Raw genomic sequence first — 27546 nt, 5'->3', positions numbered from 1 at the left:
GAGTTCTCCTTCGTGTGGATAGCCCTTAAAGGGGTATCCACACGAAGGAGAAGTCCGCTCCTTTCCTCCGCGGAGCGCGCATCACGTGAGACATACGTCACCCCTTTTTGACGCCTCGGGGCGCCGTTCTCTAGTTCTCCTCCGTGGCGGAGGCGCGGAGGCTTCGTACTCTTAGCATGAGAACTCCGCAAGTGCGCGCGGCGGAGCCGGGGACGGAGTTTCCCGGGATGTTGACGTCACGACATCCGTCCGCGGAGTTCTCCTTCGTGTGGATAGCCCTTAAAGGGGTATCCACACGAAGGAGAAGTCCGCTCCTTTCCTCCGCGGAGCGCGCATCACGTGAGACATACGTCATCCCTTTTCGACGCCTCGTGGCGCCGTTCTCTCGTTCTCCTCCGTGGCGGAGGCGCGGAGGCTTCGTACTCTTAGCATGAGAACTCCGCAAGTGCGCGCGGCGGAGCCGGGGACGGAGTTTCACGGGTTGCTGTCGTCACGACATCCGTCCGCGGAGTTCTCCTTCGTGTGGATAGCCCTTAAAGGGGTATCCACACGAAGGAGAAGTCCGCTCCTTTCCTCCGCGGAGCGCGCATCACGTGAGACATACGTCATCCCTTTTCGACGCCTCGGGGCGCCGTTCTCTAGTTCTCCTCCGTGGCGGAGGCGCGGAGGCTTCGTACTCTTAGCATGAGAACTCCGCAAGTGCGCGCGGCGGAGCCGGGGACGGAGTTTCCCGGGATGTTGACGTCACGACATCCGTCCGCGGAGTTCTCCTTCGTGTGGATAGCCCTTAAAGGGGTATCCACACGAAGGAGAAGTCCGCTCCTTTCCTCCGCGGAGCGCGCATCACGTGAGACATACGTCACCCCTTTTTGACGCCTCGGGGCGCCGTTCTCTAGTTCTCCTCCGTGGCGGAGGCGCGGAGGCTTCGTACTCTTAGCATGAGAACTCCGCAAGTGCGCGCGGCGGAGCCGGGGACGGAGTTTCCCGGGCTGTTGACGTCACGACATCCGTCCGCGGAGTTCTCCTTCGTGTGGATAGCCCTTAAAGGGGTATCCACACGAAGGAGAAGTCCGCTCCTTTCCTCCGCGGAGCGCGCATCACGTGAGACATACGTCACCCCTTTTTGACGCCTCGGGGCGCCGTTCTCTCGTTCTCCTCCGTGGCGTAGGCGCGGAGGCTTCGTACTCTAATAGTGTACTCACACGACGGAGATTTCTCTTGGGAGAAAACCGGATACGTCACAGAAAAGCGAGGAGGAAAAGTCACGAGGGTGAGGAGGCGGCGCGGGAAGATCGGGAATATCCGGGCGAGCATTCGCACGACGGGGTGAGCCCGTCAGCCGCAGCGAAGAGAAAGACCGTCGCGCCCCCTACGTTCAAGCGAGGGTATTGCCGTTCGCTTTGCTCCGGTCGCCGGTTCGTGAGTATTCAAACATGGCCGCCTCGAAGCGTAAGTTGATCGGCATGGCCCTGCTAATCGATGAAAGTCTAGACTGTGATCACGCGCCCGCAAAACAACCGAGACCCTGGGCAAGAGAATGGCTCTTGCGAAAGGAAAGGGCTATTCAGAACACGCTACTGCCCGACCTTCGCCTAACTGATCCCAAGGCGTACCGAGAGCTCTTGCGGATGGATGAGGGCACGTTCGAAGAGCTTCTGGGCCTCGTAAGGCCATTAATTCAAAAAGAAGATACCAACATGAGGGAGTCGATCAAGCCCGACACCAGACTGGAACTCACATTGAGATTCTTAGCCACAGGTGGGTTCAGCTTTCTTCATTACGACATCCATGCAGAACGAGCACATTTGCGTCGCGTTTTAATGAAGAATTTCTTTTGACGCTGCTTTATGAACTTCCAATCATAATGATAGTGAAGTGTGTGTGTACCCAGTTGGGAAGCGCGTCGCTTGAAACAAAGCCTTAATCGAAGAGTAGAGTAGCAGGGGAAAGGATTTCAACCCTCAAATAAAGCCGAGTGCAGCAGTGCGTGAAATGTGCTTTCGCAACACGGTCGAGCATGTGCATACTACCTGAATCGAAACTGTAGCGATATAAAATGTCCTCGCTACGCGTCGATAACTTTGGGGGCTGGCATATCAGCATATCAAAATTTGTATAGCTCATTTTATCGATGCTAAATGATTTGACCCAATTCACAGTTGTTGGTTGTCATCTATTTGATTTTTCATGCTTTTTTATTTATCGATTACTTTGTATCTGGAATTTGACTAGAGCAGCTGGATGGCAAAATTTTAAATTTTATCCCCCCCCCCCCCCTCTCCGATGTTTCAAGTCTAAACATATGTGCACTTACTTTCCAGGAGAGAGCCAGAAAAGCCTGGCTTACCAGTTCAGACTTGGCCACGGTACCGTGCACGCAATACTGTGGGAGACGTGCGCAGCAATATGCACCACCCTGGGCCACCTAGTCCACACACCTGCCACCGAGGAAGAGTGGTTGGCCAAGGCCGAAGACTTCAAGATGATCTGGCAGTTCCCCAATTGCGTCGCTGCCATTGATGGCAAACATGTCCAGATCGTTAAACCTGCGAGGTCTGGTAGTCTCTACTACAATTATAAAAAGACATTTAGTCTTGTGCTGTTCGCACTCACGGATGCAAGATACAACTTCATCTACGTTGACGCCAGTTCTTATGGCTCCGCAAGCGATGGTGGAGTTTGGGCAAGGACTCCCCTGGGCAAACAGGTGGCTAGAGGCAATGCACACCTGCCGAGAACAGTGGCTCTGCCGAACTCGCCGCTTCAGCTGCCGGCGGTGATTGTAGGAGACGATGCCTTTCCACTGGCTGAGCACCTTATGAAGCCGCATTCAAAAAGCAACCTAACGGACGAAGAGGCCACCTTCAATGAACGCCTCTCAAGATCTCGGAGGGTGGTAGAAAACAGCTTCGGCCAGCTGGCCAACAGGTTTCGTGGGTATCATACTACCATCTACGCCGAGCCTGACCATGTGAGAGACCTGATCAAGGCGACGTGCATTCTGCACAACCTCCTCAAGCGTGGTTCGAGCCCCCCACTGCCGGCCACTTCTGACAAACCGAAAACAACAAGCAAGTTGCTGCCTCTAGGGGCATGTGGTGCCCGGTATGGTGCAACTGCAGCATTCATCCGGAACGAGTTGACTAATTATTTTTCCACTGTAGGAGCTTTGCCATAGAATTCTGGGAGGTGAGGCCCAGAAGCAGACTAAAATTGAAAAAAAAAGTTGTTTCTGTTACCCCAACTCTAGGAAATAGATTTGGTTTGGGTATCTTGGGGGGGGGGGGGGGGGGGGGGGGGGGGAGCTTGGGTTATCCTAGTTCGGGTCACCGGTCTACCGTTCACCTGAGACCGACATATGTAGGTCGCTTGACAATGCTACAATTCAATTCAGCAATAAACAAAAAAGAGATTTCTTTTTCATACATTCAAAGTTTGGTTGTTCCCTCGGGTTAGAAGAGCAACACAATAATGGATGTTTTACAGTGTTTTGGTGTGTTTAACTGTGCAGCCGACAATTTGTGATGGCATAGGTAATTTCATATTTTAGCAGATTCAACATTATTTGGAAGGAACAAATTTTATACAATGAAATATTTTTTTACATTAACAACAGCATTTACTTGGGTGGCATCTCTGTGTTCTCCAGAGTGGTAGCGTACTCAAGCATCAAAACTTGAAACCAGCTTTGTCTTTCAGCTGGCTGACGCCTGAGGCGGCTAGCGATGAGTCTGCCGAAAATGGCGCACTCGTCATCCTCCGTGGGTACTGTCAAGGCGGCAGCAATGTTGTTGAGGGCGGCCAGCCTGCCCTCACAGCTGTCGTCGCTGCCCTTCTTCGGCTTTTTCTTTTTCGGCAGCTGTGGCTCGCGCTGTGGCTCTGGCTGCGGGTCGTCCTCCAAGTTGTCCGGCTCAGACGGACTGTCGACTGGAGCCTCCCCGTCAACCACAGAAAACGCCAGGTCTTCCTCACGAAGCTCCTGAACACACACAAAAAAAAAATGCAATTACCGCTACCCATAAGCACATCTCCAAGGCAACCGACAATACGTGTGAAGATGTAGTACAGCACATCGTCGATGCTGGTCACCAAGTTTGTTATGAGTTTTTTTTACGTCCACTGACGAAACGACTTTGCAATTGATGGTATTTGATTGCTTCTGATGCTTAGTATGCTAGGTAAAACTTGAAACCACCGTTGGAAAGCTAGAAGTGAACACAGTTTTACTGATTCCCAGCACCACACAAATTGAAATCAACACTCGTTTCCATTTTACGAATTCAATTTCACGTATTGCAATTTATTGTGCATTAATATAGGCACAATCACACAATCACATAGAAACCGTCTCTAGGGAAGTGACAATGAACCTTTTTCAAGAAGCGTCCCATGCATGCGCGAGCTGGGGAAGCACGTGCCCAGGGGCAATGCACCAGATTAGGGCTGCAAGCGACTCCTGTTTCGACATGTTAGACCCTCGGTCGGTACATCTTAAACTTCGGGGCGTTTTGCCTCTGGGTGATTGGTCAAAAACCAAGCACCAGCTGTTTGTGTTTCAATCTGCACATTTGTGGGAAGTTGGAAAACGCAAACAGACTGAATGTCAATAAGTATATCTGCCTAAGAGCCCCACTATAAAATGTTCTGTCCGGCGAATTTTCATAACATTAATGGAGACATACTAAATTTGAGTTTTAAAGGAGTCAACCAAAGGGCCCTTCAACGAACAGGATTTTAACGAGTTGACCGGAATCCGGAGTACATATAGCATTAAAAATTATTCATATGAAAGTTGGATTGTACCTCTTCTACTCCCAGTACGTGTCCTTGGGGTGGTGGCGGACACTTTTGCTCAAGAAAAGAGAGCGCGCTAAAAAACTTCCATTTTCCAACGTAGGTGGGAGCAGCTTGACCACTTCTGACGAAGGTCTTCTTTTTTTTTTTCGTCCTGGTACTGACGTCTTTTGTTGTTGAACTGTCTTTTTATTTCATCTGAAAGGAGAAAAACAAACTAGTACAGTAAGCTAGAAACGGTAATGTCTCAGAAATCATTTGAAAAAAAACTGGACTCCGCTGCACCAGATGCATGCTCTCAAGATGGGACTGATAGTTGATTATAATTTAAGTTCATTCATGCCGAAACGGTCGCACTGTCAACATGAGTGGGTGACTTCCAAAGTAATCAGCGTGTGTATTAGTAACATATACCCACGTTGTAAGCTTTGGTCCTTTACACCGATTCGAAGATCTAAAAAACTTGGTCAGAAGTTGGTAGCCCACGCGAGCGTGGACACCTGCGAGCGACGCAGGAGTAGAGTCTTCGAAGCCGTACTACGAGGGCTCGCTCTCGTAGTACGGCTGCGGGAACGCTAGTCCTGCGTCACTCGCACCTCGATAACAAACGCCGACGGTGACAGGATCCTCGTACGGAGGCGAGCCGTTCCGGAGACTAGAGGGGTTTGCTCCAAACTTTTGAGAAATACTACAAAAAGAAACGCGCACTGACGGCTCGAGCAATAGCGGGCTGTTACGGATGAGCGAGCTGTATTGAAGCAATAGAATATTGCCGCTGTACACGGCCGATACATTTTAATTAAAACTAATGCATATTCAAAGAGCGACAGCCGCGATGTTCGTGCGAGAACGAGCGTTTGCACGTGGTTCTATTCTACGTACCTGGTTTCAGGGCATTCAGGTTCGGAAACCTTTCCTGCAGCCGTCTGCATATTTCCTTCCAAATACGGTCTTTGTTGTGGACGTTCTTATACCCCTCATGGTCGATTTTCCACAAGCATTCGTTCTCTTCAACCATCAAAAATAACGTAAAAAATGCCTCCTCGGAGAGCGCGATGTCGGCAACTTGACCGTTGGTCGCCATCTTTCTCCGCACTCCGTACGACGGGGCCAACGGGGCTTCTGTCACTCGCTGACAGCCTCTCCGGGGCGATCGCGGCAGCGCCGCGGAGGCAGGCAGCGCGTCACGTAGAACACGTGACCTCAAATTCTGATGACGTGTACGCTTCGCCGCGGGTATTTCGCGAGCAAATCTCCGTCGTGTGAGTACACCATTAGCATGAGAACTCCGCAAGTGCGCGCGGCGGAGCCGGGGACGGAGTTTCCCGGGCTGTTGACGTCACGACATCCGTCCGCGGAGTTCTCCTTCGTGTGGATAGCCCTTAAAGGGGTATCCACACGAAGGAGAAGTCCGCTCCTTTCCTCCGCGGAGCGCGCATCACGTGAGACATACGTCACCCCTTTTTGACGCCTCGGGGCGCCGTTCTCTCGTTCTCCTCCGTGGCGGAGGCGCGGAGGCTTCGTACTCTTAGCATGAGAACTCCGCAAGTGCGCGCGGCGGAGCCGGGGACGGAGTTTCCCGGGCTGTTGACGACACGACATCCGTCCGCGGAGTTCTCCTTCGTGTGGATAGCCCTTAAAGGGGTATCCACACGAAGGAGAAGTCCGCTCCTTTCCTCCGCGGAGCGCACATCACGTGAGACATACGTCACCCCTTTTTGACGCCTCGGGGCGCCGTTCTCTCGTTCTCCTCCGTGGCGGAGGCGCGGAGGCTTCGTACTCTTAGCATGAGAACTCCGCAAGTGCGCGCGGCGGAGCCGGGGACGGAGTTTCCCGGGCTGTTGACGTCACGACATCCGTCCGCGGAGTTCTCCTTCGTGTGGATAGCCCTTAAAGGGGTATCCACACGAAGGAGAAGTCCGCTCCTTTCCTCCGCGGAGCGCACATCACGTGAGACATACGTCACCCCTTTTTGACGCCTCGGGGCGCCGTTCTCTCGTTCTCCTCCGTGGCGGAGGCGCGGAGGCTTCGTACTCTTAGCATGAGAACTCCGCAAGTGCGCGCGGCGGAGCCGGGGACGGAGTTTCCCGGGCTGTTGACGTCACGACATCCGTCCGCGGAGTTCTCCTTCGTGTGGATAGCCCTTAAAGGGGTATCCACACGAAGGAGAAGTCCGCTCCTTTCCTCCGCGGAGCGCACATCACGTGAGACATACGTCACCCCTTTTTGACGCCTCGGGGCGCCGTTCTCTCGTTCTCCTCCGTGGCGGAGGCGCGGAGGCTTCGTACTCTTAGCATGAGAACTCCGCAAGTGCGCGCGGCGGAGCCGGGGACGGAGTTTCCCGGGTTGCTGACGACACGACATCCGTCCGCGGAGTTCTCCTTCGTGTGGATAGCCCTTAAAGGGGTATCCACACGAAGGAGAAGTCCGCTCCTTTCCTCCGCGGAGCGCGCATCACGTGAGACATACGTCATCCCTTTTCGACGCCTCGGGGCGCCGTTCTCTAGTTCTCCTCCGTGGCGGAGGCGCGGAGGCTTCGTACTCTTAGCATGAGAACTCCGCAAGTGCGCGCGGCGGAGCCGGGGACGGAGTTTCCCGGGATGTTGACGTCACGACATCCGTCCGCGGAGTTCTCCTTCGTGTGGATAGCCCTTAAAGGGGTATCCACACGAAGGAGAAGTCCGCTCCTTTCCTCCGCGGAGCGCGCATCACGTGAGACATACGTCACCCCTTTTTAACGCCTCGGGGCGCCGTTCTCTAGTTCTCCTCCGTGGCGGAGGCGCGGAGGCTTCGTACTCTTAGCATGAGAACTCCGCAAGTGTGCGCGGCGGAGCCGGGGACGGAGTTTCCCGGGATGTTGACGTCACGACATCCGTCCGCGGAGTTCTCCTTCGTGTGGATAGCCCTTAAAGGGGTATCCACACGAAGGAGAAGTCCGCTCCTTTCCTCCGCGGAGCGCGCATCGCGTGAGACATACGTCACCCCTTTTTGACGCCTCGGGGCGCCGTTCTCTCGTTCTCCTCCGTGGCGGAGGCGCGGAGGCTTCGTACTCTTAGCATGAGAACTCCGCAAGTGCGCGCGGCGGAGCCGGGGACGGAGTTTCCCGGGATGTTGACGTCACGACATCCGTCCGCGGAGTTCTCCTTCGTGTGGATAGCCCTTAAAGGGGTATCCACACGAAGGAGAAGTCCGCTCCTTTCCTCCGCGGAGCGCGCATCACGTGAGACATACGTCACCCCTTTTTGACGCCTCGGGGCGCCGTTCTCTCGTTCTCCTCCGTGGCGGAGGCGCGGAGGCTTCGTACTCTTAGCATGAGAACTCCGCAAGTGCGCGCGGCGGAGCCGGGGACGGAGTTTCCCGGGATGTTGACGTCACGACATCCGTCCGCGGAGTTCTCCTTCGTGTGGATAGCCCTTAAAGGGGTATCCACACGAAGGAGAAGTCCGCTCCTTTCCTCCGCGGAGCGCGCATCACGTGAGACATACGTCACCCCTTTTTGACGCCTCGGGGCGCCGTTCTCTCGGTCTCCTCCGTGGCGGAGGCGCGGAGGCTTCGTACTCTTAGCATGAGAACTCCGCAAGTGCGCGCGGCGGAGCCGGGGACGGAGTTTCCCGGGATGTTGACGTCACGACATCCGTCCGCGGAGTTCTCCTTCGTGTGGATAGCCCTTAAAGGGGTATCCACATGAAGGAGAAGTCCGCTCCTTTCCTCCGCGGAGCGCGCATCACGTGAGACATACGTCACTCCTTTTTGATGCCTCGGGGCGCCGTTCTCTCGTTCTCCTCCGTGGCGGAGGCGCGGAGGCTTCGTACTCTTGGCATGAGAACTCCGCAAGTGCGCGCGGCGGAGCCGGGGACGGAGTTTCCCCGGTTGTTGACGTCACGAGATCCGTCCGCGGAGTTCTCCTTCGTGTGGATAGCCCTTAAAGGGGTATCCACACGAAGGAGAAATCCGCTCCTTTCCACCGCGGAGCGCGCATCACGTGAGACATACGTCACTCCTTTTTGATGCCTCGGGGCGCCGTTCTCTCGTTCTCCTCCGTGGCGGAGGCGCGGAGGCTTCGTACTCTTGGCATGAGAACTCCGCAAGTGCGCGCGGCGGAGCCGGGGACGGAGTTTCCCCGGTTGTTGACGTCACGAGATCCGTCCGCGGAGTTCTCCTTCGTGTGGATAGCCCTTAAAGGGGTATCCACACCAAGGAGAAATCCGCTCGTTTCCTCCGCGGAGCGCGCATCACGTGAGACATACGTCATCCCTTTTTGATGCCTCGGGGCGCCGTTCTCTCGTTCTCCTCCGTGGCGGAGGCGCGGAGGCTTCGTACTCTTGGCATGAGAACTCCGCAAGTGCGCGCGGCGGAGCCGGGGACGGAGTTTCCCCGGTTGTTGACGTCACGAGATCCGTCCGCGGAGTTCTCCTTCGTGTGGATAGCCCTTAAAGGGGTATCCACACGAAGGAGAAGTCCGCTCCTTTCCTCCGCGGAGCGCGCATCACGTGAGACATACGTCATCCCTTTTTGATGCCTCGTGGCGCCGTTCTCTCGTTCTCCTCCGTGGCGGAGGCGCGGAGGCTTCGTACTCTTGGCATGAGAACTCCGCAAGTGCGCGCGGCGGAGCCGGGGACGGAGTTTCCCCGGTTGTTGACGTCACGAGATCCGTCCGCGGAGTTCTCCTTCGTGTGGATAGCCCTTAAAGGGGTATCCACACGAAGGAGAAATCCGCTCGTTTCCTCCGCGGAGCGCGCATCACGTGAGACATACGTCATCCCTTTTTGATGCCTCGTGGCGCCGTTCTCTCGTTCTCCTCCGTGGCGGAGGCGCGGAGGCTTCGTACTCTTGGCATGAGAACTCCGCAAGTGCGCGCGGCGGAGCCGGGGACGGAGTTTCCCCGGTTGTTGACGTCACGAGATCCGTCCGCGGAGTTCTCCTTCGTGTGGATAGCCCTTAAAGGGGTATCCACACGAAGGAGAAATCCGCTCGTTTCCTCCGCGGAGCGCGCATCACGTGAGACATACGTCATCCCTTTTTGATGCCTCGGGGCACCGTTCTCTCGTTCTCCTCCGTGGCGGAGGCGCGGAGGCTTCGTACTCTTGGCATGAGAACTCCGCAAGTGCGCGCGGCGGAGCCGGGGACGGAGTTTCCCCGGTTGTTGCCGTCACGAGATCCGTCCGCGGAGTTCTCCTTCGTGTGGATAGCCCTTAAAGGGGTATCCACACGAAGGAGAAGTCCGCTCCTTTCCTCCGCGGAGCGCGCATCACGTGAGACATACGTCATCCCTTTTTGATGCCTCGGGGCACCGTTCTCTCGTTCTCCTCCGTGGCGGAGGCGCGGAGGCTTCGTACTCTTGGCATGAGAACTCCGCAAGTGCGCGCGGCGGAGCCGGGGACGGAGTTTCCCCGGTTGTTGACGTCACGAGATCCGTCCGCGGAGTTCTCCTTCGTGTGGATACCCCTTTAAAGGGGTTCCACACGAAAAAGAAATCCGCTCCTTTCCTCCGCGGAGCGCGCATCACGTGAGACATACGTCATCCCTTTTCGACGCCTCGGGGCGCCGTTCTCTCGTTCTCCTCCGTGGCGGAGGCGCGGAGGCTTCGTACTCTTGGCATGAGAACTCCGCAAGTGCGCGCGGCGGAGCCGGGGACGGAGTTTCCCCGGTTGTTGACGTCACGAGATCCGTCCGCGGAGTTCTCCTTCGTGTGGATAGCCCTTAAAGGGGTATCCACACGAAGGAGAAGTCCGCTCCTTTCCTCCGCGGAGCGCGCATCACGTGAGACATACGTCATCCCTTTTCGACGCCTCGGGGCGCCGTTCTCTCGTTCTCCTCCGTGGCGGAGGCGCGGAGGCTTCGTACTCTTGGCATGAGAACTCCGCAAGTGCGCGCGGCGGAGCCGGGGACGGAGTTTCCGCGGTTGTTGACGTCACGAGATCCGTCCGCGGAGTTCTCCTTCGTGTGGATAGCCCTTAAAGGGGTATCCACACGAAGGAGAAATCCGCTCCTTTCCTCCGCGGAGCGCGCATCACGTGAGACATACGTCATCCCTTTTCGACGCCTCGGGGCGCCGTTCTCTCGTTCTCCTCCGTGGCGGAGGCGCGGAGGCTTCGTACTCTTGGCACGAGAACTCCGCAAGTGCGCGCGGCGGAGCCGGGGACGGAGTTTCCCCGGTTGTTGACGCCACGAGATCCGTCCGCGGAGTTCTCCTTCGTGTGGATAGCCCTTAAAGGGGTATCCACACGAAGGAGAAATCCGCTCCTTTCCTCCGCGTAGCGCGCATCACGTGAGACATACGTCATCCCTTTTCGACGCCTCGGGGCGCCGTTCTCTCGTTCTCCTCCGTGGCGGAGGCGCGGAGGCTTCGTACTCTTGGCATGAGAACTCCGCAAGTGCGCGCGGCGGAGCCGGGGACGGAGTTTCCGCGGTTGTTGACGTCACGAGATCCGTCCGCGGAGTTCTCCTTCGTGTGGATAGCCCTTAAAGGGGTATCCACACGAAGGAGAAGTCCGCTCCTTTCCTCCGCGGAGCGCGCATCACGTGAGACATACGTCATCCCTTTTTGATGCCTCGTGGCGCCGTTCTCTCGTTCTCCTCCGTGGCGGAGGCGCGGAGGCTTCGTGCTGTCAGCACAAAAGCTCCGCCGGTGCACGCGGCGGAGGTGGGGACGGAGTTTCCCGGGATGTTGACGTCACGACATCCGTCCGCGGAGTTCTCCTTCGTGTGGATACCCCTTTAAAGGCCGCTTCCAACAGCAGCGTTTTTTTACGTTTTCTTACGTCACGTTGAAGTCACCGAAACATTAGTGTGTCGAATGTCGCGTGCCAGGCTATTTCTTCGAACTCCTAGCCATAGGCGTAGACTACGTGGGGGCATCGAGGCTCGTGCCCCCCCCCCTCCCTCCCTCCCCCCCCCCCCCACGCGATAAGATATAGAAACAATAATTAACCCTGTCCTCCGCACAGCTGATGATCCATGCTTGTGTCTGCCTTTCTTGAATCACCTCCCAGGAACCAAATAAATATCTTGGTGGGACAGATACCTTTCTGTTTAATACGATGCTGTGGCATCTTAGTACCTTTTACATTTGGTACATTACTTCGCGAAACGCGAGGCCAGCACGCCAAGCGCACCAGATTCCCGCGTCGTCTGCTCCTCGTGCTGCTAACAAGTACGGGCGCGTCTCGCCAGGGAGAGGAGTGGCGCTGCGTATGCGTGGTGCGCTGCCCAACACGAGCGACACGCGCTTGGCGACCCCAAGATCCTAGTATGACGTCACGACTGGTTGGAGATTTTTGGGCTTTTCTCGCTAGTTACATTTTAGCCAGCCAAGCGCTGCCAAATTCTTTGAAGCGCCGATTGCGTGACGGTGCAGGTCACAAACCACTGTTGCGGCACACAAGAGTGGTTTGAACTGAATGCCGCCATTTTGTTCCAGCGGAACGTGCTTTGTCATTTGTGTTTGTCTTTACTTGTAAAAGAAGTAGCAATGGACTTTAGGTTTACCCGGCGATAGCGGACGTGAAAACATGACCAGGGCCGTTACGATGCACTTTTTTGCTCTGCATGATTCTTGCCAGCGGACTGTAACGGGTACCTCTGTCACGCATAGAGTGAAACGAAAGAAAGAAGAGATGAACCCCCGTTTGCTTTTAGCATTTGATATTGGTTCTCAAGGTATATAGCGACGAAAATGAGTCGGAGTAAACATTCGACTAGAAATCCCGAGACGGAGTAGAGCACGACAAACACAAAATCTCAAACACAGCTTAAATTTAGTTTAAAAAAAAAAACCTTGCTTTGTATGTTTATACAGCCTTGATGTTGGAACGCCTCAACGGGTGACAGGTCGCTTAGCTGTGGATGACAAATTTAGCCAGTGCAGTACAACCGCCAACCTGGTGTTTTTAACGTGTATCCCGTAGTCGTGATTACACGAACTTATCCAGATCAAAACGTACGAAGGCGGTGGGGATTGAACCCACGTGCTTCTCAACGCAAGCTTTCACTCAACGCTCCGAGAGGAGAGGCGTTAGCTCACTCGGCCACCGATTCGCCCCTGAAATTCATTCGACAACGTAAACAACCTTTACAATAGAATTGAGAAGCAGTGACCTCCGTTAAACAACACAAAAAATAAAAAAAAATAAAAAAAATCTATAACTGTTGACAACGGCAGTCCCCAGAAAAAAAAAAAGATCCCCAAAAGAAAGACGTTTTAAGGATCACTCAAAACGTACACTTTTCTGGCGAAAGCCGGAACTCTAGACAAGGAAGGACACAACGAACCAAACGACCATGAGCCTAACAAACAGCGAACTGAGCGAACTGATCCCGATAAAACTTGAACTCGGATAAATGCAACAAGACCTCCAAGGCCGTAACGAAACAATTGGCCTAACGCGCCAAGGCATCAAATTCGAAAGAACCTTCCCTGTCCTGTACCCAAGGTGAGGGATGGCTGTACGCCAAAGTGAGGCGAGAGAGATCCTCCAAGGTAAGTTCGAATGCCCACTATACTCGCGTTTCCAACCGTTTTTGGCGCATGCTCGATTGTCCCCACCAGATTGGAGTGTCGGCTCACTGAGTTTAGGGATTACGTATCAAAACGTTCTCAGCTCGGCGGTGTTAATTAGGTGAAATTATCAACCAACTCTTCTTTCAATCATCTTCCTGCGGTCAGACCTATACTGGCCTGTTCAACTGACGACAGGTTACCTCAATCGACCTTGGATTATGGCAAAAACATTAATAAGGCTGGGAACGCGAACATGTGCCATGCAGCTGGTGCTACCGCAGCGCTGTATCTCAAATATATATCCTCCAACTTCCACCGGATAAGAAATGAATGTCGGTATAGCATAGCGACGTATTAGCAGAGTTGCGTAACTCAATGTAGAAGGCAATACCTTCTTAGAAAGAAAATATCTATGCGATCAGATTAATAAAAAATGACTTAAGAAACAGGAAGAGGTAGTGCAAAACTTGTCATTACCAAGATTTCAATAACGCTATGTTTGCGGTTACGGTACTTTTCTACTCGCATTACGAAGTTATTTCGACGTGTTTGTGATTACAAGATTACAGCTTGCACAGTGGAGTAAGCGCAAGTTTGCGTATAAGGCAATGTAACAGGTATGAGAGGCCCTGTTATCAGTCAGCTTAGTAAATTCGAAGTTCAGCGGACATGTGCTCTGCAAGAACGTTAATGTGTTGATAACCCTTATATTTAATGAAAAATGCCGTTGAGGGCGACGCTGGGTCAACCTAAGTATATGGTAGAGCACTTCCCGTGCTTTCCCGTCTCGGAAAGTATGCAATCATCCCTCTGGTTCCTCCCACGTAAAACTCGCAAAAAAAAAAGTTTAAGAAGTTAAGTTATTTATTTACAATACACTACATACCATCCCAGACCAAGGCCGTATAGGGCAATGACAGGGAATAATTATAATTTCCGTGGTGTGCCACTGACAGGATGGAAGAAACAAAAGTGCATGGTGTGCCACCGAACAAATCACAGACACTACTGCTAAATCCCCATACATAGCGAAACAGCGTGCGAGCAATCACCATGCTGACCCTATCGGCCATGAAACAATGCACTATGCCCAAAAAGGAAATGAACAGTTACACCACATGTTCTACATCAGTATCCGAACATCCGACTTTATTTTTGCATGACATATAACCAAATCTGAAAGGTACACAAATTTGTTTAAATCCTGCTCATCTGATAATGCTTCACGGTAATAAACAAAGACGCAAATGATGTAGTCACAAGTTCGACATGTTCGCTGCAATGCGCGCAAGAACGAAGACGTCAGATGCCGTCCTTCAGGCTCCTACAAGCGGTTGACAGGCCACCGCCAGAAGTCTTACTGGTGGAAACACGTTGAACTTGGCTTGACACAAACCATTTACCTGGAAAGTAGAGGGAAACAAATATATAAGTTAAAAATATACTTCATTTAACCTTCAGTCTAGAGCCACTATATGAGCTACGCTTAGAGTATCGGCACTTCATTCCGCTATCTGTTGGTGGGCGCCCCCATCTTGATGCTTAGTGCAGAGCTGGCGCAACTGTCGATCATCACAATTCAAAAATTTAACTTCCTCAGCTTTAGATACGGCGTTAGGAAGCTCAGGTGACATTGTTTTTGTCTGTCGCGAACTGTATTAACATTTCCAGAAGACGGAAGAGTACTTCCTGCGATTTCAGATAAGCTTCAGATAAGTGGCAACCATGATTGTAAGCCCGAAGAAGGCTGAAGTGTCGTCGCTCTGAAGCGTAGCTTTTTTAGTGGCTTCACTTAGTCCAGACACGACGCCACGAGCTGGTGGGAGTAATCAGACGGCGTCAAAAACGCACCATCATGCACAGTGTTCATCATTTTTTGTATTCGTGTTCCATCATCGCTGAACAAGTCATAAACAGAAATATTACCCACTGACTCGTGCTTTTGACGCGGCCTGATTGGTCAGATTAGCTCGTAGCGTCGGCTGTGTCCATGGACTTAAGCTCAAACGAAGCATACGTTATTTTTGGTCAACGAATATGCACACCGAAAAGCTACTCCCAAAACACGCAGTAAAGATTTGTTTGAAGTGAATTCGTTAAAACCAACAAACCTCGATTTCATTTTTGCCGACATAGCAATGTTAAACTTTTGTTGAACAAAGCCATTCGTGAGCAAGCCGCTGGAAATTTTTTTATCCCTTTTTTTCAGTATTCCTGCGATATGACTATTACCAGGATTTCAGTGTTTTCAAACAATGGCTCACATTTTGTTTGTTTTGTTTTTCTTGTAATACCGGAAACGCTGTTATTGGTTTTCGGCACTCACTTTTGCCCCTATCTGTACCGATAAACATGCCCGTACTCAAATTAAATGCAGTATATCAAATAAACTCCGTAAGGCATATATATCTTATCAGCGGCTGTGCCTATGCTTTCCTAAGATAATGTAGCATCTTATTAAGGTATCGGAAGAAAACTATGATGTCAACAATTAATCAATTTATGAAGATATCATAAAAACAATGATAAGACCAATTCATCAACTTTATGTTATACTTATCAAGATATACTTATTACGATAAGAAAAGAAAATTATTACGAAGATAAAATGATACATGAAATTATCGTCTATTGAGAAGGACCTTGCTCCTGCGCGCGTACCTTCTGTAACATAAATTTCGCATCACCGGGTTTTTTTGTTGTTTTACTCACCGGGAAGACCACGTAGTAATGACTATTTTACTGTGTGGTGACGTTACGCACGTGCAAGCTATAGGTGGAACAAAGAACAACGTCTTGAATTAACAAAATCAAATACCAGGCATTGACAAGCGGCAGTCATCGAATGCACAATGAGCAGACGCGAAATGGGCGCTTTTCTGCCTCAAGGGCCGCCCACACTAGCGAGAAAACGCGCGTGGCACGCCGATCGCGGCAAGTAACAAAATGTCGCCGAAGCACAGTCAGCGCCACGAGCGCGTGCAGAGACACGCCCTTTATCTTGCCGCTTAACCGATTTATCGGCGCGCCGGGCGCGTTTTCTCGCTAGTGTGGGCGGCCCTTCACTCGGAGAGAATATTGCCGCGCGCAATGCTGAGAAAGCAACGCTCGGTCGCGGTCCTCCAGAAAGCTCCCGTTTATTCATGTACCGCCCGTAACTTCTATCATTTATCCTGCTTTTGTTTTCTAGAAAGTACGTGTTCATTCTCGCCCCGATCACGCGACGCTCGAACCGCTTTCGCCGAATCTTCGAGATAGCGACGCACTCTAGATAAGAGGCCGCCCGCGACCTTGTCGAGTCAGTCTCGCCCCAGCGCTCGATTCTGCTGACACGCCGACTTCGACGCCCGCGACGCTCTGCTTTCTTCTGTTTCCTTCCTTATTTTTGGCACAAGTTCGCCACATTAAACGTTTATTTATTTCTGTTTATTTCTTGTTTATTTGTCACGAATCACCACCCGTGACATTCTGGTGGAGGTGCGGGGTAACGCATGCCCCTGCCGCGTACCCCTCCGAGGTCCCGCAGTACAAGTCCGGACCCAGCCTCCCGAGGACCCGACGAAGACCAGATCGAGACCCGGTCAAGTCGCCGCATCCGAGGTCTACCCCCGGAACACGAACTTCTGCCGCCCAGGACCAAGCAGTCAACAAAGCCGACGATGGCCAACCAGTCGCCGACGCCCGCCGCTCCTGCCATCGTCTACTTGCCCGCCGCTCCCCGTATGCCGACACCCTTCCACGGCGAGATCCACGAGGATGTCGAAGACTGGATCAAGCACTACGAGCGTGTGGCGCGCCACAACGGATGGACTGCGGAGCAGTGCCTCCAGAACCTCTACTTTTCGCTGGAGGGTACTGCGAGGCATTGGTTCGAGAATCACGAGGCTTCGCTTACGTCGTGGGACATCTGTGTGGCCGAGTTGCAGCGGACGTTCGCCAGCCTACACCGACGGGAGAAGGCAGAAGATCTCCTCCGAATTCGAACGCAGGGCCCCGACGAAAGCGTCACAAGCTTCGTAGAAGATGTCCTCCGCCTGAGCGCCCGTGCCGACCCACGAGCCACAGACGACAAGAAGCTGCGGGTCCTCATGCGCGGGGTGAGAGACGACATCTTTGGAGGCCTCGTGCGCAACCCGCCGGGCACCATCGAAGCCTTCGTCACCGAGGCGACAAACATCGAGCGCGCCCTCCAAGCGCGCGCTTCCCACTACCAGCGACATCCAAGTCCAAGTGTCGCTGCAACCGCGCTGCTTGGCGGCGAGAACGCTCCTGGTACGGACATCCGCGAAATTATCCGGGAGGTCGTCCGGGAGGAACTCCGCCAGTTGCTGCCAGCTGCAAGTCGTCCAGCGACACTCTCCATTGCCGAGGCTGTGCGCGAAGAAGTGCATCGGGCGCTCCAACCAGAGGTTCCCGTCACCACGGTGGCACCGGAGGAACCGATGTTGAGCTACGCCGCAATGGCCCGACGACCGCCGCAAGCCCCCCGCCAAGCCACGTCGCTGCCCCGAAGAGACGCCCCAACGCCGCATTACCCCCGACGACAGGAAGATCAAGCGCACGTTCACCCAGACCGACCTGCGCCGAGGAAGACAGACGTCTGGAGGACGGCCGACCGACGCCCGCTGTGTTACCACTGCGGGGAAGCTGACCATGTGTACCGCCGATGCCCATACCGACGACTCGGGCTGCGCGGATTCCACCCAAGCGACCCGCGTCCCAGGTATGGTGAACGCCCTCGGGAGATCGACGAGTACTTGCGACGACCCCAGTCCCCCGAGCCTGCGTCCCGCCGAGAGTTTCGATCGCCTTCACCACGACGTCCAGCTTCGCCGATGCACCGACCCCGACGTGAAAGCCTGTCGCCCCTTGCTCCACGCCGGGGAAACTAGGCGCGGCAACCCCTGGAGGTGGAGTTGCCGAAGACGACCGACGCCAAGATCCTCCACGAACGTCGGAGGGCCCCCACTCGAACGCTACCGGAGACCGAAACGACGCTCCTGAAACGGTGTCCAACAACCTAAACGTCATCATCGACGGCCACGACGCATCGGCACTCGTGGACACCGGAGCAGACTACTCAGTTTTGAGTGGGAGGCTCTCCCGCCGCCTTCGAAAAGTCACGACGCCGTGGGATGGACCTCAAATACGAACCGCCGGTGGGCACCTCATCACACCAATCGGGCGATGCACCGCTCGCGTCGAGATCCACGGTGAGACGTGCCCTGTAAAGTTCGTCGTTCTGCAAGACTATTCGAGGGACGTTATCCTCGGAATGGACTTCCTCTGCGAGTATGGCGCCGTCATCGACCTCGGCGCAAACCGGTTGACGCTGCGAAAGCCTGTTTCACCACCGGAGGAACCCAAAGCGACGTCATCTGCGGTCCGAGTCCTCGCCAGCCACGTTAACTTACCGCCGCGGTCGAGTGTTTTCGTACCCGTCGGGATCACCGAAGATTTCTGCGGCGAAGTTCTGCTCGAAGGAAGCCTCCAGTTGCTTCTGGGAAGAGGAATAGGCGTCGCAAGAGGAGTTGCTGAACTTCAGGATGGCCGCACTGTGGTCCTCGTCACGAACTTCCGAAACGAAGCGCAACACCTCACAAAAGGTGCAGCCGTGGGCCAGGTTGAGGAACTCCAAAACTCCGCCGCTGTCGCCGCCATTACTGACGAATTCTCGCCACCTCAGCAAGACAGTGCGTCGCCAGCGCAGCTCGACATTGACCCTAAACTCCCGGGCCCGAAACGACGACAGTTGATTAACCTTCTCGCCGAATACCGCGACTCCTTTGCCACGTCGTCGAAGGTGCGCCAAACCACCGTTGCGAAGCACCGCATCGTTACCGAGGACGACGCGCGCCCTGTGCATCGATCGCCATACAGAGTCTCCGTTAAGGAAAGGCAGGCGATCCAGGAGCAAGTTCAAGAAATGCTGAACGACGACATAATTCAACCTTCAAGCAGTCCTTGGGCCTCTCCAGTCGTACTGGTTAAGAAGAAAGACGGGACGCTTAGGTTCTGTGTAGACTACCGGCAGCTGAACACGGTGACGAAGAAAGACGTCTACCCACTCCCCCGCATCGACGACACTCTAGACCGGCTGCGCCACTCTCGATATTTCTCATCGATGGACCTGAAGAGCGGCTACTGGCAGATCGAAGTCGACGAAAGGGACCGAGAAAAGACAGCCTTCGTCACGCCGGATGGACTGTACGAGTTCAAAGTGATGCCCTTCGGACTGTGCACGGCGCCAGCAACTTTCCAACGTGTCATGGACACCGTACTGGCAGGACTGAAGTGGCAGAGCTGTCTCGTCTACCTCGACGACGTCGTCGTGTTTTCCAGCGACTTCGACGAGCACTTGCGACGACTCCGAGCAGTTCTCCAAGCCATACGGACCGCCGGACTCACCCTGAAGCCGTCAAAGTGTCGGTTCGCTTATGACGAACTGAAGTTCCTCGGCCACGTGGTTAGTAACGAAGGTGTCCGCCCAGACCCCGAGAAGACTCGTGCCGTCGCAGCATTTCCAGCGCCAAGAGACAAGAAGGCCGTCCGAAGGTTCCTTGGGCTATGTGCCTACTATCGGCGCTTCGTTCGAGATTTCGCAAGAATTTCCGCACCGCTCACACACCTCACGAAGGACGCCGAGAAGTTCGAATGGGCCGATGAACAGCAGCAGGCATTTGACGAGCTGAAGCGACGACTGCAGACTCCTCCTGTTCTTGGACATTTCGACCAGGATGCGGAAACCGAGATTCACACGGACGCAAGTAACGCAGGGCTTGGCGCGGTTTTGGTTCAAGTACAAGAAGGCACCGAGCGAGTCATCGCCTACGCAAGTCGGACATTGACCAAGGCGGAGAGAAATTACTCCACGACTGAAAAAGAATGCCTTGCGGTCGTCTGGGCAATCACGAAGTTTCGTCCGTACTTATACGGGAGCCCGTTCCGGGTAGTCACGGACCACCACTCGCTCTGCTGGCTTGCGAACCTCAAGGACCCGTCAGGACGCCTCGCGCGGTGGAGTCTCCGACTACAAGAGTTCAACATGACCGTCGTCTACAAGTCAGGCCGCAAGCACAGCGACGCCGACTGCCTGTCCAGAGCTCCCGTCGCAACACCTTCCGGCAGCAGCGACGACGATGACGACGAGTGTTTTCTGGGCGCAGTGAACATCGACGACATGGCCCGGCGTCAACGAGACGATCCTGAGCTGCGCGCACTAATAGAGCACCTGGAAGGGCGCGGGAGTACCGTGCCACGTGTTTTTTCACGAGCGCTGCCGACCTTCGCCATTAGACAAGGTGTACTCTACAAAGAGAACTTCGGGAACAACAACTCGCCATGGCTGCTGGTAATCCCGACCGACCTTCGGGAGGAGGTCTTTCAAGCCTGCCACGACGACCCGACGTCCGGACACCTTGGTTACAGCCGGACCCTGGCACGTATTCGTGAAAAGTATTACTGGCCCAAGCTCCCCAAAACCGTCCACCTGTACACGCGATCATGTCATGAATGCCAGCGACGGAAGAAACCTCCGACGAGGCCGGCCGGACTCTTGCAGTCAATTCCTCCGCCAACAGCACCCTTCCAGCAGATCGGAATGGATCTACTTGGCCCTTTTCATCCGTCGACGTCGGGAAATCGCTGGATCATCGTCGCCACAGATTATCTCACGCGGTATGCCGAAACGAAAGCCCTTCCTTCCGGAACTGCTGTGGAAGTTGCCAAGTTTTTCATTGAATCCATCGTCCTCCGGCACGGCGCTCCCGAAGTCCTGATCTCAGACCGTGGATCATCATTCATGGCCCAGCTGACGCAAGAAGTCCTTCGTCTCAGCCACACCAGCCATCGCCGCACCACGGCGTACCACCCGCAGACCAACGGGCTAACGGAGAGACTCAACAAGACCATCGCCGACATGATCTCCATGTACGTCGACGTGGAGCACAAGACATGGGACGAGGTGCTGCCGTACGTCACATTTGCCTACAACACGGCCGTACAAGAGACCACCGGAATGACACCCTTTCAGCTGGTGCATGGGCGCAAGGTAACGACAATGTTGGACGCTATGTTACCCCACGAAGTGGCTGTCGACGCAAGTGACGACGCCCAGGTGGTTGCCCAAAGGGCAGAAGAAGTCCGTCAGCTCGCCAGACTTCGGATTCAGGCTCAACAATGTGTCGACACTGGCCGCTACAACCTTCGTCGTCGGGACGTCCACTTCCAGCCCGGAGACAGGGTGTGGGTGTGGACACCGATTCGCCGCCGCGGTCTCAGCGAGAAGCTCCTGAAACGTTACTTTGGACCCTACAAAGTGCTTCGTCGACTCGGGGATCTGAACTACGAGGTGATGCCCGACGGAACACGAACATCGTCACGCCGCCCACCACGACCTGAGGTCGTCCACGTCGTGCGCCTGAAGCCGTACTACGCTCGATAGGACTGTGGACCTTTTGTGCTCCAAAAGACTCTTTAGTTTATCGTTCTTTTTTTATTTTGATTTGTTTTACACTGCATCGGGGCGATGCACTTTTAAAGGGGGAGTAATGCCGCGCGCAATGCTGAGAAAGCAACGCTCGGTCGCGGTCCTCCAGAAAGCTCCCGTTTATTCATGTACCGCCCGTAACTTCTATCATTTATCCTGCTTTTGTTTTCTAGAAAGTACGTGTTCATTCTCGCCCCGATCACGCGACGCTCGAACCGCTTTCGCCGAATCTTCGAGATAGCGACGCACTCTAGATAAGAGGCCGCCCGCGACCTTGTCGAGTCAGTCTCGCCCCAGCGCTCGATTCTGCTGACACGCCGACTTCGACGCCCGCGACGCTCTGCTTTCTTCTGTTTCCTTCCTTATTTTTGGCACAAGTTCGCCACATTAAACGTTTATTTATTTCTGTTTATTTCTTGTTTATTGGTCACGAATCACCACCCGTGACAATATTGACTCCCTGAAAAGATTTGCTCTTAAAGCGCGAGACACATGGACGGCAGAATCGTCCGATCCGACGTCCGATCCGACAGTCCGAACGCCGCTCCGAATTGCCGCACGCGACAGTTTGAGGCACACGCTTCCGACCTTGCATGCGACACGACGATCCGTTCGGCTCCGCCCAGGAGATCCAAGCACCCCAGCGGAGGTCCGCGTTCACAGATCTCTGGTCCCAGATTGACGGTTTAGATCACACGAGCAAACTTAGAAGCTCGTGCTCGTTAGCGCGTGCATTCTTTGCCGGAGCCATCTTTCTCGAATGGGTCAGCGAAATCCACGCGTCCAGCTTCCCGTCACCCGTCCTGTTTTCTTGTTCGTCCCGCCAGACCCAGTACGTCATCATGACGTTTGTGCTAGGTGTGCGGTCATTGGCTGGACGCATCCGACAATCCGTCCGCCGTGCGAAACTATCTGGCGCGTTGGACGCACGTTGGGTCGCCGATCCGACGCCTGAAGCGACCAAATTTTTCGGACCAGGCAGTCGTATTGCCGGATCGGACGTCGGATCGGATGGATGTTTCGTGTATGTGTCTCGCGCTTGAAGCGACCAAATTTTTCGGATCAGGCAGTCGTACTGCCGGATCGGACGTCGGATCGGATGGATATTTCGCGCTGCCCTCCATGAGGCGTTTCTGCCACTTCGACTCACCGTAACTTGGCAAATGTAAAAGGCTACGGTACCAGTGAACCAAACAACGCGTCGGAGAAAGACACGTGAGTATAGTCCAGAGGCGGCCAGAGCGACTTGGGGTTAGAGCCGCAGACAATATACAAAAGTTCAGACAGCCTCAGAAAAATAGAAGAAAAAAACAGGGGGGGGGGGGTGTATTTTTAACAAGAAATGACATGGAGAAAACAGTTCTTTCCACAAGTATAATTGTCGATTACAACAAATTCCATCAGGCTGCAGAACGTTTCTTGAACCGCTAAACAAAGAAGAATGCGTTGTTCGCTAGCCGGCCAGTGACCCTGACGGTTGTTATGCCCATGCAGTTCTAAATTCTCTCTAGAACAATGCACGAAACAGGGTCACTGGACAGATCTACGCGTCAGCAAGTGGTCAAGCTGTAGGTATTGTGTAGTACAAGGCTGCGAAGTCTGTGAACTTTTTCTTCTTTCTTTTTTAATTCTAGAACTTTTGTTTTGTTTTGGGGCAGAGGAGGAGGCACACTTGAACCCGCGAAGAGCTGCATGAGGCTCGCGAGCCGCAGTTTGGCCACCCCTGCTACAGTCTATCTCGCTCTAAACGCAGGGCTGTGGAAGCCATTGGCGGTAGAGAGGGAAAAGCCGCTTTTAAGGGCACAGGGTAAGGTAAAATTGTAAAAAAATTCGATTTTAGTTTTTTTCGCAATTTGAAAAGTTTAGTTCTTTCTGCACATTTTTCATTGTCCCAGTGTTTTTAGAAAGCTATATTTCGGGCTGAAAATCACTTCTTCCGAAAGCAAGCAGCAGGTGACCACGCCTCCTTCTGGGATACACTCCCTGTTTATCGATGAATTCTCCAACAAAACAAAATCAACACAAGACCTAAAATCTTGTCCAGTAACAGATAATCTCAAAAAATTATTTCGCAACTATTGCATAGCTTTTTTTCAACCAAGACAATCACGAGACGCGGTGCACGTTTTTCCCAGGTTTGTACCGTGTGTACATTCAAGCGTTTGTGTTTTCGTAACGACAAAATGGCGCCATTGAATGCTGTTCCTTTATTCAATGGTGGCAGCATTGCACAAGCCAATGTTTTGAAGTTTTGTGGATGGAACCCTGTTTGGAAAGCCATCAAGTGGCTGAGGGAAGTTGACGTCACTCTAATATACTTTACGGACCAAGCGACATGGCAGGTCACAAAAGAGGCCCGGCAAGCAAGGCGATAAGCCTAAAGGCGAAGACATGACTTTAGCAATGCCTTTCAAGCTGGCGGCTATTGAAAAAATGACTCTGAGGCTGTTGGTGCCAATAGAAATTCGTTATTCACCAGTTTTTTTTACTTTAAACTCGATTATCTCAAAACAGTGTTTTTTAGTACATACGTACCATTTTTTCCTTAACCTGACATTATAGAGGGTTGATTTTTTGTTCCTACCACATACATGGGTGTTTAAAAATACTGAACTAAAATTAAAAATGTGCACCTAGCAGTTTTTGAGTTACGAAGTTTTTAATAGATGAAAACAAATAAAATTTCAGTACTAGAATAAAAAAATTAAAAAAACTTATTTTAGATTGGTTTAAATAATTCTAGTTCAGTGGATAAAACACAATATTTCGAACAAAATGATATTTACATGACAGGAATACTCCTAATAGTCGCCGAGAAAAATGTTCCTCAACATGGCCTCAAATGCATGGGGAGTATAGGACTTACCCTGTGCCCTTAAACAAAAATTGAGCGGCAGGCTATTCTCCGGGGTGGAGAAAAGCTACGTATGCTAGAAACAAAACAAGATCCAGAAAAGAGGGGAGTTCCTCCTCTCCTTCATCTCCAACTGCTTGGAAATCTACGGTAAGATGTGTCACGTGCTTGTCCTCCGTCGCAGTCATTATGACTCCGATAGCCCGCGATAGCATTGATAAAAAGTGTCCTTTGCCACGGCACGATTGACGGAGGCTCCGTGAGCGAATAACACACACGTACTCGTAGTACCACGTACACCGCAGAAAAGCGCGCTTGACCAGGCTTCTGCGGCTTGGCTTAATTGTACATAAAATAATTGGAAAAGTTTTTATTTTTAATACCTATTTTGACGAGCTTGATGGCGCTGTAAGCACGCGGAATTCTACGGCTTTGGAAAATTGAATTAAGAAGACCATCCGAGATGTTCACTTGGCAGCGTTTACGCAACGCGCAACTAAAATCGGTCCGAAGTAGCTTGTAGACTTCAGCGTACGTCTATACTACTGCGTTTGGCGTACGTAAGAGCCAGCAACGCTATACTAAAACTGACTATTTTTCTCGAGTGTGCTGTAACGTTTGCTTTCTGGCAAGCTACCGTGAAACGAAGCGTGGCAGACAGGGAGAAAAAAAAACTGGCGATCCCTTATTCGTGCTAACAGTTTCGCTCAGTGAACGTGTCTGTACCTTGTTGCTGGTAGGTCGACAGAGCTCCTTCGAGTAGACGGGTGTATCGGCCAGCTTGCAGCTGCTCCGGACTGTTGTGAATTCCACGGCTGTGCCGAGTCCCATTGGGATATCCTAAAGGCACACAGTAAGAAGATAAAAGCAAGGCGATGTCTCCTTCTCCAAGCGCCGAGCATTATTTCAGCTATTTACAGTCGCTGACAGGATTAGAACGGCAGGGAAGTCCCTTGGTTGTCCCGCGACTTGAGTGCCTCAAGCGTGCACACCAGCATGACGGAAGGCAGCGAACGCGCGCTGCAGGCCGTGCACCGGAAAGAGACGCTCTGTCGTTTTCATACTGCCATTTCCACACCATCAATCGGGAAAGACGCGTAATCGAAGCTTCGCGGAGCACTTTTCACAGGCCGTACTTTGGAATACCATGGACAGTTCTCGGCATTCGTCAGGGATAAAGGTTATCGACATTTTTTAGCACATTGTTTTTGTTCACAGTTCATTGTTCTTGAGTACGACGAAGCTAGAGTTGCATGAATTCGACAGAAGTGTGTCCAAGTCGATTGTGACCGACTGCGATCAGGAAGAAAGAGGTGGACTGGGCGTGCGTCATTGGTCGAATTCTGATCCGATAGTATCGCATCAGTGAAAATTTGACTTTTAACACCGTACTAATTTTTACAAGTCAGTAGCGCGACGTGCGATTTCTAGAAGTCAACACGTGTGTTCGTCACTTTGAGAAGCAAAAGAACGTAGAAAATGTGACTGGCCATATGCTCGTTATTGGAAAGGTTTATGATATTGTCCGACATTACTTATAATGCAGTGCAATATCGAAAAATTATATATAGATGACAAAATATTATCCCGCGTTCCAAAAAGCTGGAATCACCTGGCCCACTCCCTAACTGAATGTATGTACATCATATCATGACCAACTCCCAAAACAAAACCGATAGCTTGAATTTTGTTTTCTGGACCTGTTTCGCAAACACATATTCAAATCTTTGATCACACTGTCTAGAACGTCAACATGTGTATTATCGCGCTCAAAACAGCACGCAGGTGTTATGTTAAACGGCGTATTTGCGGTAACGCATGAGCTTAGATAGTGCAGTTCCAACTTCCGAACAATTAAGAAGCTTGTTCGAATCCAGCAACCCGAACACCGCACGTTTTCTTCCGGTACATTACCTAACTTAAAAGGCAAATTAATTTACCTTGTTCGCCGCCCGCGTGACGTTCAACACCGTGTTGTAGTAGTCGCCGCTGTAATAAGAGTAGTTTCCAAGTGCCGCGTGGGCAAACCAGCGGTACGTCTCACTTTTCAGCCACTCACTGGGCACATAAACACAATCCGGGGTTTCGGCGTCCGGTTCAGGCTCCCTGCAACCCTCGAAGAAATCTCTCTGTAGGCCCAGCGCGGCCAGAACGGTCGCCGCCATAACGATGACTAATCCGTACATCCTCCTGACCCTTTGAATCGTCTTCAAGAGGGACGTCTCACCGTAGAAGATTCTGCTTTCGACAAGCCACAGTCGCTGCTATCTTCCAGAGTGCCGACGCTATCATAGGCACTCCTATGAGGGGTGCTAACCTGTGATGTCATAGAAACATATTTGGCAAGGGTGTGGGCTTTTTGTGTACAGTAGTCACGTGGTGCAGGCTACGGTCGCTTCCGGGATGAACGGGGACGTGTCCAATCACCTGCGCTTCCGCTCCCCGTTCTATATTAAACGGCGTCCTCTAAAGTTTAACACGTAGTTGGGGCTGTAGTTCACGTAGCGCACCGACTCGACTCTCACGACGATGACATCGCGCTTTTGTCGCCGGCATCATATCGGTGCGTTCCGCGAACTTTCGGCTCCAACTTTGTGTTTGATGAATTTAGGGCCCAAACTCGTCAAACTCAAAGTTGGGGCCGAAGCTCACGGGGCACGCCTATTGGACTATCACGAAGATCACTTCGCGCTTCTGTCGCCGGCGTCCAATCGGCGAGCTTCCCGAACCTTCGGTTCCAACTTTGTCTTTGACGAGTTTAGGGCCCCAAGACTTATGATGAGCGGCCGTCTGTGTGCTTTCACTACAACTGGAGTGTGGTGCCGAAAGAAGTAAATCATTTACGGTCTTTACGCGATCGGTGTCATAATAATGGAGACTGCTCATGCGATCTTATTCTCCTGTCAGGAA

The 27546-nt window shown here is 52.8% G+C and overlaps 2 protein-coding genes and 1 long non-coding RNA gene across 3 annotated transcripts; 1 reads left to right on the top strand and 2 right to left on the bottom strand.

Annotated features, from left to right (window-relative positions):
* Positions 1-1433: 1433 nt before the first annotated feature.
* On the top strand, positions 1434-3178 carry LOC115308454 (protein ANTAGONIST OF LIKE HETEROCHROMATIN PROTEIN 1). The gene is made up of 3 exons (XM_040221446.3): positions 1434-1758; positions 2322-3071; positions 3165-3178. Exons 1-3 carry the CDS (start codon positions 1434-1436, stop codon positions 3176-3178), a joined length of 1089 nt encoding a protein of 362 aa, XP_040077380.1.
* Positions 3179-3573: 395 nt separating this feature from the next.
* Positions 3574-5871, bottom strand: LOC115308453. The gene is made up of 3 exons (XR_005717895.3): positions 5677-5871; positions 4804-4992; positions 3574-3979 (listed from the first exon to the last, which is right to left on the bottom strand). It is a non-coding gene; the product is annotated as an uncharacterized LOC115308453 (long non-coding RNA).
* Positions 5872-14509: 8638 nt separating this feature from the next.
* LOC120849254 lies at positions 14510-26965 on the bottom strand. Its single transcript, XM_040221445.3, has 4 exons — positions 26954-26965; positions 26577-26843; positions 25363-25476; positions 14510-14697 (listed from the first exon to the last, which is right to left on the bottom strand). The coding sequence occupies exons 1-4, from the start codon at positions 26963-26965 to the stop codon at positions 14611-14613; spliced, it is 480 nt and encodes a 159-aa protein (XP_040077379.1). The 3' UTR covers positions 14510-14610.
* Positions 26966-27546: the final 581 nt, after the last annotated feature.

Source organism: Ixodes scapularis, unplaced genomic scaffold, assembly GCF_016920785.2.
Source record: "Ixodes scapularis isolate PalLabHiFi unplaced genomic scaffold, ASM1692078v2 PGA_scaffold10__122_contigs__length_95168666, whole genome shotgun sequence".
Classification (NCBI taxonomy): domain Eukaryota; kingdom Metazoa; phylum Arthropoda; class Arachnida; order Ixodida; family Ixodidae; genus Ixodes; species Ixodes scapularis.
This window is presented reverse-complemented; position numbering and strand designations above follow the sequence as displayed.

Coding starts and splice junctions, on each gene's coding strand:
- LOC120849254 (XM_040221445.3), bottom strand. Junction 25,477..26,576: donor TCACGCGGGCGGCGAACAAG/GTAAATTAATTT, acceptor GTGTGCCTTTAG/GATATCCCAATGGGACTCGG. Junction 14,698..25,362: donor GTCGACCTACCAGCAACAAG/GTACAGACACGT, acceptor TCTACTTTCCAG/GTAAATGGTTTGTGTCAAGC.
- LOC115308454 (XM_040221446.3), top strand. CDS start 1,434: ATGGCCGCCTCGAAGCGTAAGTTGATCGGCATGGCCCTGCTAATCGAT. Junction 1,759..2,321: donor ATTGAGATTCTTAGCCACAG/GTGGGTTCAGCT, acceptor CTTACTTTCCAG/GAGAGAGCCAGAAAAGCCTG.